This window comes from Pristiophorus japonicus, chromosome 11, assembly GCF_044704955.1.
Source record: "Pristiophorus japonicus isolate sPriJap1 chromosome 11, sPriJap1.hap1, whole genome shotgun sequence".
Taxonomy (NCBI): domain Eukaryota; kingdom Metazoa; phylum Chordata; class Chondrichthyes; family Pristiophoridae; genus Pristiophorus; species Pristiophorus japonicus.
The window spans coordinates 405,626-421,404 of NC_091987.1; the positions used below are offsets into that span (position 1 = coordinate 405,626).

General features: G+C 45.6%; 1 protein-coding gene across 4 annotated transcripts in view; it reads left to right on the forward strand.

Annotated features, from left to right (window-relative positions):
- The window catches only part of prdm15 (PR domain containing 15), a 134,337-nt gene that overhangs the window by 22,131 nt on the left and 96,427 nt on the right, over positions 1 to 15,779 (forward strand). For all 4 annotated transcript variants that reach the window (XM_070893197.1, XM_070893198.1, XM_070893199.1 and 1 more), the window contains exons 3-5: positions 1,170 to 1,263; positions 11,973 to 12,126; positions 14,702 to 14,854. In XM_070893197.1, coding sequence (XP_070749298.1) covers positions 1,170 to 1,263; positions 11,973 to 12,126; positions 14,702 to 14,854 — 401 coding nt within the window. The remainder of the gene's footprint in view (positions 1 to 1,169; positions 1,264 to 11,972; positions 12,127 to 14,701; positions 14,855 to 15,779) is intronic.

Genomic DNA, 15,779 nt, shown 5'->3' on the forward strand with positions numbered 1-15,779 from the left:
ACCGGTGCACCGTGGCTGCAGTGTGTACCATCTACAAGATGCACTGCAGCAAATCGCCAAGGCTTCTTCGACAGCACCTCCCAAACCGCGACCTCTACCACCTAGAAGGACAAGGGCTGCAGGCGCATGGGAACACCATCTAAGTTCCCCCCCCCCCCCCCCCCCCAAGTCTCATGCCATCCTGATTTAGAAATATATCGGCCGTTCCTTCATCATCACTGGGTCAAAATCCTGGAACTCCCTCCCTAACAGCGCTGTGGGAGTACCTTCACCACACGGACTGCAGCGGTTCAAGAAGGTTGCTCACTATCACCGTCTCGAGGGCAATTGGGGATGGGCAGTGACGCACACATCCCATGAGCAAATTCAAAAAAAACCCAGCACCGCCAATACAGAACTGGTCATTCACAACTGAGGGACTTTGTGCGTAGAATGGCTGTTGCATTTGCCTACATAACAGGAGCTGTCTCTGTACTCCAAAGCAATCCGTTGTACGTGAAGCGGCTTGAAACATTTATGAGAGACTTTCTTAAAAGTGGAGCACTAGCCAATTGCCTCAAAAACAGGAAACAAGTGATATCCTCAAATGGAAACTATTCCAGCTGGATATAGATTATGGGTAGAGCAGCCTAGAGATCAGCCTTGGGGACTCTCCTGTTACACTACTTGTGAAATATATAAATGATAAGATCTCCCAAGTCTTCAGGTGGTTTTAAAGCTGGAGAGAAAGTAAAGAGCGAGGAGCAGTGTTACCAGATTGAGGATGGTTTGGCTTTTTAATGAAACTGGGTCAGTGGATCGCAAATCAATCTCTCTGAAACCTTTTGCCACATCTAAAGTCGTAACTCTTGAGTGAAACTGACAATAGTTAATGAAAAATGATCACACAAAATTATAAATTTCAACCACAACGCGTTGTTAAAGAGACATGAGTGGTTGCTGAAAATGAACCATTTGTGTCTCGTTGCTTGTAGCTTGCTCCTGATTGTTCCACAGCCAGTAGTTTACTCCTGCTCTGTCTGATCCATCAGGGTCCTGTGCAGCTAGTGGACAAGCCATGTCTCCTCTCTGACCCAGTAGATTGTAGGAATTTGTCGGGCAGATTGAATGTTCCAGTGATTTTGAACAAAGGCATATGTGGGAAGCATCATCTCTCCCCTTATTCGCAGGGTGTGACGACTGTGGGGAGTACCATGACTCGGAGTGCCCAGAGCTCGGCCCGCTGGTGACTGTCAGCGACTCTTTCGTTTTGAGCAGAGCGAGGTAAGGATTATAGGGATTCGTGAAATGAAAACCAAACAGCGAAAATTTGTTTTTAAAATCAGAGTCACTTTTTTTTCATTGATTCCACTGTAGTGTCACGGATTTCAGTGAATCTTTTATCAACAGCCAAATGGAACTTCAACCCTCTCCTAGTCTTTCATTCTGACCTGCTTCATGACTTGGCAAAGAGTTCTGTAGCATCGTGGGACAAGTATGCCTTTCAGACTTTTGACAGTAGATCATGAGGCAGACACTGGGCAGCTATTTTCTTGAGAGAGGAAGAACTCTAGGGTCCTTATGGCTGGCCTGTGGAAAGCCTGGGATGGATTTATACTCTGTATTCAAATGGACTTTTAGATTTATTTTTTGCCAGCAAGCTAAAGGTGAAACTACTCTGTGTAGTTTTTGTTAACCAGGACTGCTCCAATATTACTCTAAGCACATTGGTAAATACACATCTCTGATCGACATGATTTATCGTGATATGCTAAATCAACGTGATACTTCCACACACAAGTATCAGCGAGAATGGAGCAGGAGAGGGGTTGAGATCAGAGCAAGACCACACCGATCTCTCACCCGGCGACATCTGATCTTCACTGACTTTGAAGTTGGCCAAGGTTCCAGCTGCAGGCAGACGAGAGCCTAATTGAAATTAAAAAGTCACGGCCCGATGATGTAATCCTTGCCTGTCCCGAGCATAGAAACATAGAAAATAGGTGCAGGAGTAGGCCATTCGGCCCTTCGAGCCTGCACCACCATTCAATAAGATCATGGCTGATCATTCCTTCAGTACCCCATTCCTGCTGTCTCTCCATACCCCTTGATCCCTTTAGCCATAAGGGCCACATCTAACTCCCTCTTGAATATATCCAACAAACTGGCATCAACAACTCTCTGTGGTAGGGAATTCCACAGGTTCCGAGTGAAGAAGTTCCTCCTCATCTCGGTCCCAAATGGCCCACCCCCTATCCCTAGACCGTGACCCCCGGTTCCGGACTCCCCCCAACATCGGGAACATTCTTCCTGCATCTAACCTGTCTAATCCCATCAGAATTCTATATGTCTCCATGAGATCCCCTCTCATCCTTCCAAACGCCAGCGAATATAAACCCAGTCGATCCAGTCTATCCTCATAAGTCAGTCCTGCCATCCTGGGAATCAGTCCGGTGAACCTTCGCTGCACTCCCTCAACAGCAAGAAGGTCCCTCCTCAGATTAGGAGACCAAAGCTGAACACAGTACTCCAGGTGTGGTCCCACCAAGGCCCTGCACAACTGCAGCAAGACCTCCCTGCTCCTATACTCAAATCCCCTAGCTATGAAGGCCAACATACTATTTGCCGCCTTCACCGCCTGCTGCACCTGCATGTCAACCTTCAATGACTGATGTATCATGACACCCAGGTCTCGTTGCACCTCCCCATTTCCTAATCTGCCGCCATTCAGATAATATTCTGCCTTCGTGTTTTTACCCCCAAAGTGGATAACCTCACATTTATCCACATTGTACCACATAAAGTGCGACATCACCACTGACTGCTGGGAGACCCTGGCCGAACACCGCCCGAGGTGGAGAAAGTGCATCCGGGAGGGCGTTGAGCTCTTCGAGTCTCGACGCAGAGAGCGTGAAGAAGTCAGGCTTGGCTCCATTAGTATCACTCAGGCTTCCAGAGTCAATCGGTCCAGATCCCACTATAGACATTGAAACATAATCTAGGCTGACACACGTGACTCCTTCCCAGATATCCGTTCTTCCATCCCTGACTCATGTTCCCAATGCATCCCTCTGGCTGTGCAGGATCACAGATTTACCCCGTTGCTACGCACAAGTAAAAACTGACCCTCGAACGGCACTGCATATCTTGTGTAGGTATTAATGTCAAGCTTTTTTTTAAACATTATTTCTTCTTCTTCTTAGGCAGTCCCTCGGAATCAAGGATGACTTGTTTCCACACACACACACATGCCGGCACTCTTCCTCCCCACCTCCCCATCCCCCCCCCCAGCTAAAATCAACCTATGTCAATGGATCTTCTGAGTCGGACTTGCTGAAGAAGTGCTTATTGATGTGGCAAATGGATTTTAATGTAGGCAAATGTGAGGTCATCCATTTGGACCTATAAAGGGTAGAACAGAGTACTTTCTAAATGGTGAAAAGCTAGAAACATAGAAACATAGAAAATAGGTGCAGGAGTAGGCCATTCAGCCCTTCTAGCCTGCACCGCCATTCAATGAGTTCATGGCTGAACATGAAACTTCAGTACCCTCTTCCTGCTTTCTCGCCATAACCCTTGATCCCCCCCGAGTAGTAAGGACTTCATCTAACTCCCTTTTGAATATATTTAGTGAATTGGCCTCAACTACTTTCTGTGGTAGAGAATTCCACAGGTTCACCACTCTCTGGGTGAAGAAGTTTCTCCTCATCTCGGTCCTAAATGGGTTACCCCTTATCCTCAGACTGTGACCCCTGGTTCTGGACTTCCCCAACATTGGGAACATTCTTCCTGCATCTAACCTGTCTAAACCCGTCAGAATTTTAAACGTTTCTATGAGGTCCCCTCTCATTCTTCTGAACTCCAGTGAATACAAGCCCAGTTGATCCAGTCTTTCTTGATAGGTCAGTCCCGCCATCCCGGGAATCAGTCTGGTGAATCTTCGCTGCACTCCCTCAATAGCAAGAATGTCCTTCCTCAAGTTAGGAGACCAAAACTGTACACAATACTCCAGGTGTGGCCTCACCAAGGCCCTGTACAACTGTAGCAACACCTCCCTGCCCCTGTATTCAAATCCCCTCGCTATGAAGACCAACATGCCATTTGCTTTCTTAACCGCCTGCTGTACATGCATGCTAACCTTCAATGACTGATGTATCATGACACCCAGGTCTCGTTGCACCTTCCCTTTTCCTAATCTGTCACCATTCAGATAATAGTCTGTCTCTCTGTTTTTACCACCAAAGTGGATAACCTCACATTTATCCACATTATACTTCATCTGCCATGCATTTGCCCACTCACCTAACCTATCCAAGTCACTCTGCAGCCTAATAGCATCCTCCTCGCAGCTCACACTGCCACCCAACTTAGTGTCATCCGCAAATTTGGAGATACTGCATTTAATCCCCTCGTCTAAATCATTAATGTACAATGTAAACAGCTGGGGCCCCAGCACAGAACCTTGCGGCACTCCACTTGTCACTGCCTGCCATTCTGAAAAGTACACGTTTACTCCTACTCTTTGCTTCCTGTCTGACAACCAGTTCTCAATCCATGTCAGCACACTACCCCCAATCCCATGTGCTTTAACTTTGCACATTTTGCACATTAATCTCTTGTGGAGGTCCAAAGAGATTTAAGAACATAAGAAATAGGAGCAGGAGTAGGCCATTCAGCCCCTCGAGCCTGCTCCGCCATTCAATAAGATCATGGCTGATCTTCTACCTCAACTCCACTTTCCTGCACTATCCCCAAATCCCTTGATTCCCTTAATATCCAAAAATCTATCCATCTTTGTCTTGAATATACTCAACGACTGAGCCTCCACAGCCCTCTGGGGCAGAGAATTCCAAAGATTCACCATCCTCTGATTGAAGAAGTTTCTCCTCATCTCAGTCCTAAATGGCCGACCCCTTATTCTGAGACTGTGACCCCTGGTTCTAGACTCCCCAGCCCGGGGGAAACACCCTCCCTGCATCTACCCTGTCAAGCCCTGTAAGAATTTTGTATGTTTCAATGAGATCACCTCTCATTCTTCTAAACTCTAGAGAATATAGACCTAGTCTACTCAATCTCTCCTCATAAGACAATCCCCCCATCCCAGGAATCAGTCTGGTGAACCTTCATTGCACTCCCTCTATGGCAACTATATCCTTCCTTAGGTAAGGAGACCAAAACTGTGCACAATACTCCAGGCGCGGTCTCACCAGGGCCCTATATAATTGCAGTAAGACGTCTTTACACTTATACTCAAATCCTGTTGTAATAAAGTCCAACATTCCATTTGCTTTCCTAATCACTTGCTGTACCTGCAGGTTAACTTTCAGTGATTGGTGTACAAGGACACCCAGGTTCCTCTGAACACCAACATTTCCCAATCTCTCACCATTTAAAAAATACTCTGCTTTTCTATTTTTCCACCAAAGTGGATACCTTCACATTTCTGCACATTATATTCCATTTGCCATGTTCTTGCCCATTCACTTAGCCTGTCTATATCCCCTTGAAGTCTCTTTGCACCCACCTCACAACTTACACTCCCACCGAGCTTTGTATCATCAACAACTTGGATATATTACATTTGGTCCCTTCATCTAAATCATTGATATGTATTGTGAATAGTTGGGGCCCCAGCACTGATCCCTGTGGTACCCCACTAGTTACAGTCTGCCAACCCGAAAATGACCCATTTATTCCTACTCTCTGTTTTCTGTCCGTTAACCAATGCTGGTATATTACCCCCAATCCCATGAGCCCTAATTTTGTTTAATAAACTCGTGTGTGGCACCTTATTGACTTGGGGTATCCATGTACATAGAACATTAAAATGTCATGGATAGGTACAGAAAATAATCAAAAAGACTAATGGAATGCTGCCCTTTCTGGGCACCACACCGTGGGAAGGATATCTTGGCCTTGGAGGGAGTGCAGCGTAGATTTACCAGAATGATGCCTGGACTCCAAGGGTTACATTACGAGGAAAGATTATACAAACTAGGGTTGTGTTCCTGGGAATTTAGAAGGTTAAGGGGTGATTGGATCGAAATTTTCAAGATCTTCAAGGGAACTGATAGAGAGGAACTATTTCTGCTGGTTGGGGAGTCTAGGACCAGGGGGCATAGTCTAAAAATTAGAGCCAGACCTTTCAGGAGTGAAATTAGGAAACACTTCTACATGCCAATGAGTGGTAGAAGTTTGTAACACTCTTTTGCAAATGGCAATTGATGCTAGATCAATTGTTAATTTTAAATCTGAGATTGATAGATTTTTGTTAACTAAATGTCTAAGGGATATGGTTCAAAAGTGGGTATATGGAGCTAGGTCGCAGATCAGCCATGATCTCATTGAATGGCAGAACAGACTTGAGGGGCTAAATGGCCTACTCCTGTTCCAATAGAATCATAGAATGGTTGCAGCGCAGAAAGAGGCCATTCGGCCTGTCGAGCCCATGCCAGCTCTTTGCAAGAGTACATAAGAATTAGGAACAGGAGTAGGCCCTCGAGCCTGCTCCGCCACTCAACAAGATCATGGCTGATCTGGCCGTGGACTCAGCTCCACTTACCCGCCCGCTCCCCGTAACCCTTAATTCCCTTATTGGTTAAAAATCTATCTATCTGTGATTTGAATACATTCAATGAGCTAGCCTCAACTGCTTCCTTGGGCAGAGAATTCCACAGATTCACAACCCTCTGGGAGAAGAAATTCCTTCTCAACTCGGTTTTAAATTGGCTCCCCCGTATTGTGAGGCTGTGCCCCCTAGTTCTAGTCTCCCCGACCAGTGGAAACAACCTCTCTGCCTCTATCTTGTCTATCCCTTTCATTATTTTAAATGTTTCTATAAGATCACCCCTCATCTTTCTGAACTCCAATGAGTAAAGACGCAGTCTACTCAATCTATCATCATAAGGTAACCCCCTCATCTCCGGAATCAGCCTAGTGAATCGTCTTTGTACCCCCTCCAAAGCTAATATATCCTTCCTTAAGTAAGGTGACCAAAACTGCACGCAGTACTTCAGGTGCGGCCTCACCAATACCCTGTACAGTTGCAGCAAGATCTCCCTGCTTTTGTACTCCATCCCTCTCGCAATGAAGGTCAATATTCCATTCGCCTTCCTGATTACCTGCTGCACCTGCAAACTAACTTTTTGGGATTCATGCACAAGGACCCCCAGGTCCCTCTGCACCGCAGCATGTTGTAATTTCTCCCCATTCAAATAATATTCCCTTTTACTGATTTTTTCCCCAAGGTGGATGACCTCACACTTTCCGACATTGTATTCCATCTGCCAAACCTTAGCCCATTCGCTTAACCTATCTAAATCTCTTTGCAGCCTTTCTGTGTCCTCTACACAACCCGCTTTCCCACTAATCTTTGTGTCATCTGCAAATTTTGCTACACTACACTCTGTCCCCTCTTCCAGGTCATCTATGTATATTGTAAACAGTTGTGGTCCCAGCACCGATCCCTGTGGCACACCACTAACCACCAATTTCCAACCCGAAAAGGATCCATTTATCCCGACTCTCTGCTTTCTGTTAGCCAGCCAATTCTCGATCCATGCTAATACATTTCCTCTGACTCCGCGTACCTTTATCTTCTGCAGTAACCTTTTGTGTGGCACCTTATCGAATGCCTTTTGAAAATCTAAATACACCACATCCATCGGTACACCTCGATCCACCATGCTCGTTATATCCTCAAAGAATTCCAGTAAATTAGTTAAACATGATTTCCCCTTCATGAATCCATGTTGCTTGATTGCACTATTCCTATCTAGATGTCCCGCTATTTCTTCCTTAATGATAGCTTCAAGCATTTTTCCCACTATAGATGTTAAACTAACCGGCCTATAGTTACCTGCCTTTTGTCTGCCCCCTTTTTTAACTGCTTTCCAATCCGCTGGTGTCTCCCCAGAGTCCAGAGAATTTAATGAATGCATCTGCTATAACTTCCGCCATCTCTTTTAATACCCTGGGATGCATTTCATCAGGACCAGGGGACTTGTCTACCTTGAGTCCCATTAGCCTGTCCAGCACTACCCCCCTAGTGATAGTGATTATCTCAAGGTCCTCCCTTCCCACATTCCCGTGACCAGCAATTTTTGGCATGGTTTTTGTGTCTTCCACTGTGAAGATCGAAGCAAAATATTTGTTTAAGATCTCGGCCATTTCCACATTTCCCATTATTAAATCCCCCTTCTCATCTTCTAAGGGACCAACATTTACTTTAGTCACTCTTTTCCGTTTTATATATCTGTAAAAGCTTTTACTATCTGTTTTTATGTTTTGCGGAAGTTTACTTTCGTAATCTATCTTTCCTTTCTTTATTGCTTTCTTAGTCATTCTTTGCTGTCGTTTAAAATTTTCCCAATCTTCTAGTTTCCCACTAACCTAGACCACCTTATACGCATTGGTTTTTAATTTGATACTCTCCTTTATTTCCTTGGTTATCCACGGCTGGTTATCCCTTCTCTTACCGCCCTTCTTTTTCACTGGAATATATTTTTGTTGAGCACTATGAAAGAGCTCCTTAAAAGTCCTCCACTGTTCCTCAATTGTGCCACCGTTTAGTCTGTGTTCCCAGTCTACTTTAGCCAACTCTGCCCTCATCCCACTGTAGTCCCCTTTGTTTAAACATAGTACGCTCGTTTGAGACACTACTTCCTCACCCTCAAAAGGGAGTTAGATGAGGTCCTTACTACTAGGGGGATCAAGGGGTATGGCGAGAAAGCAGGAATGGGGTACTGAAGTTGAATGTTCAGCCATGAACTCATTGAATGGCGGTGCAGGCTAGAAGGGCCGAATGGCCTACTCCTGCACCTATTTTCTATGTTTCTATGTTTCTATCTGTATTACAAATTCAACCATACTGTGATCACTCATTCCGAGAGGATCTTTTATTATTCCTGTCTCATTACACAGGACCAGATCTAAGATAGCTTGCTCCCTTGTAGGTTCTGTAACATACTGTTCTAAGAAAAATCCTGTATGCATTCTATGAATTCCTCCTCCAGGCTACCCTATGCGATTTGATTTGACCAATCGATATGTAGGTTAAAGTACCTCAGTTTGTCCCATTTCCCCCGCCCCGCCCCGCCCCGTCTTTTCCCCGTAGCCCGGCAAATTGTTTTCTTTAAGATACATATCCAATTCCCTTTTGGAAGCCATGATTGAGTCTGCCTCCACCATCCTTTCAGGCATTGCATTCCAGATCCTAAACGCTCACTGCGTAAAAAAGTTTTTTCTTGTGGCCTTTGGTTCTTTTGCCAATCACCGTAAATCTGTGTCCTCTGGTTCTCGACCCTTCTGCCAATGGGAACAGTTTCTCTCTCTCTCTACTCTGCCCAGACCCCTCATGATTTTGAACACCTCGATCAGATCACCTCTCAATCTTCTCTGCTCGGAGAACAACCCCCAGCTTCTGCAGTCTATCCACGCAACTGAAGTTTTTCATCCCTGGAACCATTCTTGTACATCTTTTCTGCATCCTCTCTAAGGCCTTCACATCCTTCCTAAAGTGCAGTGTCCAGAATTGGACACAATACTCCAGTTGGGGCCGAACCAGTGTTTTATATAGGTTCATCATAATTGCCACACTGTGGGTTCAAGTTTCGGCCTGAGTTACTCCTATTTTTTTGGAGCAACTAGTTTAGAATGGAGCATCTTAGAAATTGCAATTCTCAGCATTTAGTTTGCTCCAATTCTAGTCAGATAGAATAGTTTCATTATGGAACAGATTTTTTTTCCAAAAGGGGGCGTGTCCAGCCACCTATGCCTGTTTTTCAAGTTTAGGCAGTGAAAACTTACTCCAAACTAACTTAGAATGGAGTAAGTGTAGATTTTTGTATGTTCAGAAAACCTTGCCTACACTTATAAATCAGGCGTAGGGAACGAGAGATTGGCGGGGCTGGGGGCAGGGGAGGGAAGTTTACAAACATTAAACACTTCACTTTTACAGATAAAGAGCCATCATCAATAATAAATGATAAATCAATAAATCAACAAATAAATCATCCAAAAAAAGATATAAAAAAAATAATAAAAAATCAATCAATAAATAAATAAATTAATTATTTCTACTCATCTACTGCAGCACCGGGAGCCCTCCAACAGCCTGCTGGGATGGGCCTCCGCCCCCCCTCCCCCTGCCAAGTGTCTGTCTCTCTCTGTCTCTGTCTGTGTGTTTCTGACAGCGAGGGGGGAGGGAGGGGGGGAGAGGAAGGGGAAGGGGAAGGGAGAGGAGAGGGTGCGAGGCATGGAGAGGAGGAGGGGAGGGAGGAGGAGAGAGGGAGAGGGAGAGAGAGAGAGAGAGAGAGAGGAGGAGCGGGAGGGAGAAGAGGAGGGGGAGGGAGGAGGGGGAGGGAGGGAGAGAGAGAGAGAGAGAGAGAGAGGACGGGGGAGAGGCTGAACGGGCCGGGTCCGGCCGACACTTTGGGCAGGGCCCGCCCCCAGCGAGATGCCGGGCGGACCCCGCCAACGACATGGAGGGGGGGCAAGGGGGAGAGGGGGGGGTGGGGGAAGAAGAGGTGGGGGGTGGGGGGGGGGCGGAAGGCTGAATGGGAGGGAGGGGAGAGGCTGGTCGGGCCAGGCCGTCGCTGCTGACACTTTGGGCGGGGCCCGCCCCCAGCGAGATGCTGGGTGGGCGGACCCTGCCAACGACATGGAGGGGGGCAAGGGGGGAGAGAAGAGGGAGGGGGGAAGGCTGAACGGGAGGGAGGGAGGTGGGGGAGGGAGCTGAACGGGAGGGAGGTTCAAGTCCCGATCTTCGCCCGGGGAGCCCATTCGGCCAGGGCTAGGGTCGGGCCCCTCCCACGCAGCCTCAGGGGCCTGGAGCTACTGCACATGCGCGCACATTCTAGCGCGCATGTGCAGAGGTCCCAGCACTGTTTTCAGGTAAGTTTTCGGTGCCCTTTTTCTTCCAGCAAGTCGGTGCACTTTATGGAGATGCGCCGTTTTCCCAGAGGACGGAAACTTGGGCCCTATGCCTCTATTTATGAAGCCCAGGATCCCGTAAGCCTTTTTAACTGCTTTCTCAACCTGCTCTGCCACCTTCAACAATTTGTGCACATGTACTCCTATCATGCACCTGCTTTAGAATTGTACCCTTTGGTTTATATTTCCTCTCCTCATTCTTTCTACTAAAATGTATCACTTCATACTTTTCTGCGTTAAATTTCAGCTGCCATGTATCCGCCCATTCCACCAGTCTGTCTTCCTGAAGTCTATCCCTATCCTCCTCACTGTTCGCTATACTTCCAAGTTTTGTGTCATCTGCAAATTTTGAAATTGTGCCCTGTACACCCACATCCAAGGTATTAATACATATCAAGAAAAGCAGTGGTCCCAGTACCGACCCCTGGGGAACACCACTGTATACCTTCCTCCAGTCTGAAAAACAACCGTTCACCCCTACTCTCTGTTTCCTGTCACTGAGCCAATCCCGTATCCATGCTGCCACTGTCCCTTTTATTTCATGGGCTTCAACTTTGTTGCCAAGCCTATTATGTGGCACTTTGTTAAATGCCTTTTGGAAATCCATGTACACCACATCAACCTCATTGCCCTCATCAACCCTCTGTTACCTCATCAAAAAACTCAATCAAGTTGGTTAAACACGAATGGCCTTTAACAAATCCGTGCTTAATTAATTCATACTTATCCAAGTTACTGTTAATTTTATTCCTGATTATTGTTTCTAAAAGCTTCTCCACAACCGACGTTAAACTTGACATGCTTGTAGTTGTAGAATTTATCTTTACACCTTTTTTTGAACAAGGGTGTAACATTTGCCATTCTCCAGTCCTCTGGCACCAGCTCCATTTCGAAGCAGGATTCGAAGATTATGGCCAGTATCTCTGCGATTTCTTCTTTCACTTCCCTCAGTGTACTTGGATGCATCCCAATTTAATGTATACTGAAAAACAAACATTTTTATCAAGATATATTCTAGTCAATGGTGTGAAGACAAATGCTGTACTTTTTATAATGTCTAGGTCCTCACTGCCATCCAGTTTGGAGATCAGGCAGCTGGAAGATGGAAGTGAAGGGGTCTTTGCATTGTCTCCCCTGGTAAAACGCACGCAATTTGGACCATTTGAAGCCAAAAGAGTTTCTGAATTGGAAAAAGAAGCTATGTTTTCCCTGAAGGTAGGCTGAGCTTGTAGTCGTTAGTCTTCTCCACCAATGGCTCAATGAGTTTATCCAGTGGGTAGTTGAGCCAAGCAGACCAATTTGCTCCTAGGTTTAATTCCCGTTCTGCGATATGTCCGCTAAACTTGGCCAAAACTGCCCTCAAGCCTCCTAGAAAGAAAGAACTTGCATTTTATGACCTCAGCTCAGAATGTTCCAAAGCGCTTTACAATAAATGAAGGACTTTTGCAACGTAGACACTGTTGTTGTGTAGGACACGCGGCAGCCAATTTGCACTCAGCAAGGCCCCACAAAGAGCAATGAGATAATGACCAGATAATCTGATTTTTGTTTTTAGTGATGTTTGTTGAGGGATAAATATTGGCCTGAACACCGGGGAGAACTCCCCTGCTTCTAGGCTAGAAAGGGGAAAAACCAGCTAGGCGTTCCTGTTCCTGTTCCTGTTCCTGCTCCTGCTCCTGATTGCTATTCAGCAACTTCTGCTGCTGACCATGCATGTGGACATCCGGTGAAGGTTGGATTGGGTTTGGCCACAATGTCCCCTGTGGTTGAATAACTTGCCAGTTCTCGCAGATAGGTGAGGTATTAACTGGCATGTTGACCCCGTGAGACTGTACCCAGCAAAGAGCTCATCTCTTTAAAAGGGAAGGGAAAAGGATAAAGCGAAGAAAAATCAGTAAGAAAACACAATGCAGGAGCTGATTTATTTTTGACTCCTAGTTACACGGTGCTTGTGATGGGGTGGTAGGGGAGAAAGCACCCCACCATAGCAACAGAATCATACTTTGTGTCTCAAATTATATCGTGCTCATGTCATTGTCAAAAAAGCATACCCTCCAAAGTTGGCTTTTCCGATCTCCCATTGGGAGCGGGAGAAGGGTACTTTGGTACCGTTCCAATTCCTGCTGATCTCCAAGGTTAAACTAAAATCTCACTGTGGGGGGTATTATGGGAATGAACACACATCCGACCAGCTTGTGGTGCAGCCATCGCACCCTCTGTACACCCACCCTTCCTGCTTGTTTCCTGCTCTCCCCACATCCCACAATTTAAATATTTATCCTTTTACGGACTCCCCAACTTCCACCGCCTGCTGACCGAACAGCAGCACGAAGAAGAGAAAGAAACCATTAATTTCCTGCTGGTTTTTCTTGGTGTTGGGAATTTATCAATCTACATAGAAGCAATTGGCCTCTCATTGACCTTGTGATACGTCTATTTCCATCAATTCAAGCTCGTGGCCTTAAGAGGGCAGGCGAATGTTAACTGCAACCCCACCATAGCAACAGAATCATACTTTGTGTCTCAAATTGTATCGTGCTCATGTCATTGTCAAAAAAGCATACCCTCCAAATTACTGTAAGCAATGCCATAGGAGTGACATTATACTTAAATGTTTATTCATTCTTAATCGCTAAGCTCTTCCGGTCACATTCAAGATTCCTGGGTAGGCGAGCAGCTTGGAATCATAGACTCATAGCGCAGAAAGAGGCCATTCGGCCCCTCGTGCCTGTGCCGGTTCTTTGAAAAAGCGGTCCAATTTAGTCCCACACCCCAGCATTTTCCCCACAACCCTGCAAATTAGTCCTCTTCGAGCACATGTCCAATTAAGTTCCTATTGAATCTGATTCCACCGCCCTTTTCAGCTAGAGTGTACCAGACCTTAACAACCCTCTGTGAAAAGAATTCTCAGAATTTCCCCCCTAGTTCTTGTCAATTATTTTAAATCTATGACCGCTGTTTACCAACCCACTTGCCAGAGGAAGCAGTTTCTCTCTACTTGCTCGATCAGAATCATTCTGAATACCTCTATTAGGTCTCCCCTTAACCTTCTCGTGCTCTAAGACCTTTGTTTGCTCTTCGAACTAGTCTACCCTAGACTTTATTTTATCTGATTACGAAATGGTTCAGTATAGTACATTTATTGTTGGAATATTCAGAAACCCTTGTGCTCTCTGACCCTGAAATGGGAACAAACCAGGTTTTCATAAGCTTGCCATTTCTTCCTAAAATGACAACAACAACAACTTATATTTATATAGTGCCTTTAACGTAGTGAAACGTTTCCCAAAGCGCTTCAAAAGCAGATCGATGATGGCAATTCAATTTGCTCCGTACCTGCAGCAAAACAAAGAGGTGTGGAAATTACACTGGAAATGAAGAAGGAAACTTACTGGGAGAAAAATAAAATTTCTTGAAATTTCTTTAATAGAAAACCAGGAAGTGAACAATTACCCAGGTGGCCATCTTGAAAGTCAGTCGGCCATCTTAGAATTTGCTGGTTTGACACGTTGGTTAATACAGCATATGTAACATTAACGGTTTTGTCAGGATTAAATTGTCACGACGAAGAGGCATGTAAAAGCAGGCAGGAGATAATTGTAATTATTTTAGCAATTCCTTTTCTCCTCGCCCTCCAATGAGCAAATATTTGCCTTCTGCCTCTTTGCGCTCCAACCCTTCGCTGACTGACACAGCCGAGGTCAGGAGCTCTGTAATGTAATCGTTGCTGTGTAAGTGATATTTTGAGAGTTGTACCTGTGGTAATCTCCCAGTCTATTTTATGTGCAAGGTTTTCCAGAAGGATGGGCCTGTTGTTTGCTTTGACACCACAAATGAAGAAGACTGCAACTGGATGATATTTGTGAGACCGGCAACAGATTTTCATCACCAAAATCTCACAGCCTATCAACACAGCCATGATGTTTACTTCAACACTTTACAGGTACAGAGTTGGTCAATAATCCCAGTGGCCATACACACAGTGCTAAGATTGAAGGAGAGTGAAAGGCCGTGGTGAGGTCAGGCATACTTTTTATACCATCTTGGATATTACTAGGGTTTTCTCATTCATACCTTTATCACCTCTAGACTTGACTATTCCTTGCCAGCCTCCCTAGTTCTACCCTCCGGAGACTTGAGATAATACAAAATTCTGCACCCAGTCCCGCTCACCCATCTCCTCTCTGCTTGTTGATCTACTTTGGCTCCCAGTTAAGCAATGCCTCGATTTGAAAATTCTCATCCTTGTTTTTAAATCCTTCCATGGCCTCGCCCCTCCTTACCTTTGTAATCTCCTCCAGCTCTATAATTCCCCGAGACCTCTGTAGTCCGCCTATTCTCTCCTTTTGAACATCCTCAATTTTAAATGTTCCACTGTTGGCGGTCGTGCCTTCAGCTGCCTAGGGTGCTTAGCACTGGAATTTCTTCCCTAAATCTCTCCGCCTCTCCACTCTCTTTCCTCCTTTAAGAATCTCCTTAAAACCAACCTTTTCAACCAAGCTTTTGGTCTTCTGCCCTAACAGCGCCCTATATGGCTCGGTGTCAATATTTTTTTTAATAATGCTTCTGTGAAGTGCCCTGCGACATTTTATTATGTTAAAGGTGCTATATAAATATAAGTTGTTGTCGGGATGTAGATGGGATATTGGGTATGTAGCTTATTATCACTGTGATCTCCTGAATTACTTTGATTGCCTTAGGGGCTCGGAGAGAAATCTCCCACATTTTCCCCTGCTGAATTGGCCTAGACTTTTCAAATCTTTTCTATTTGCTTCTCCCAGGAGATGACATGATCGACGGGGGGGGAACACTGGTGGGGGATGGGGGATCGTGATGTCTCATTGTGTCATGGCCGCTTGGGACAGGCT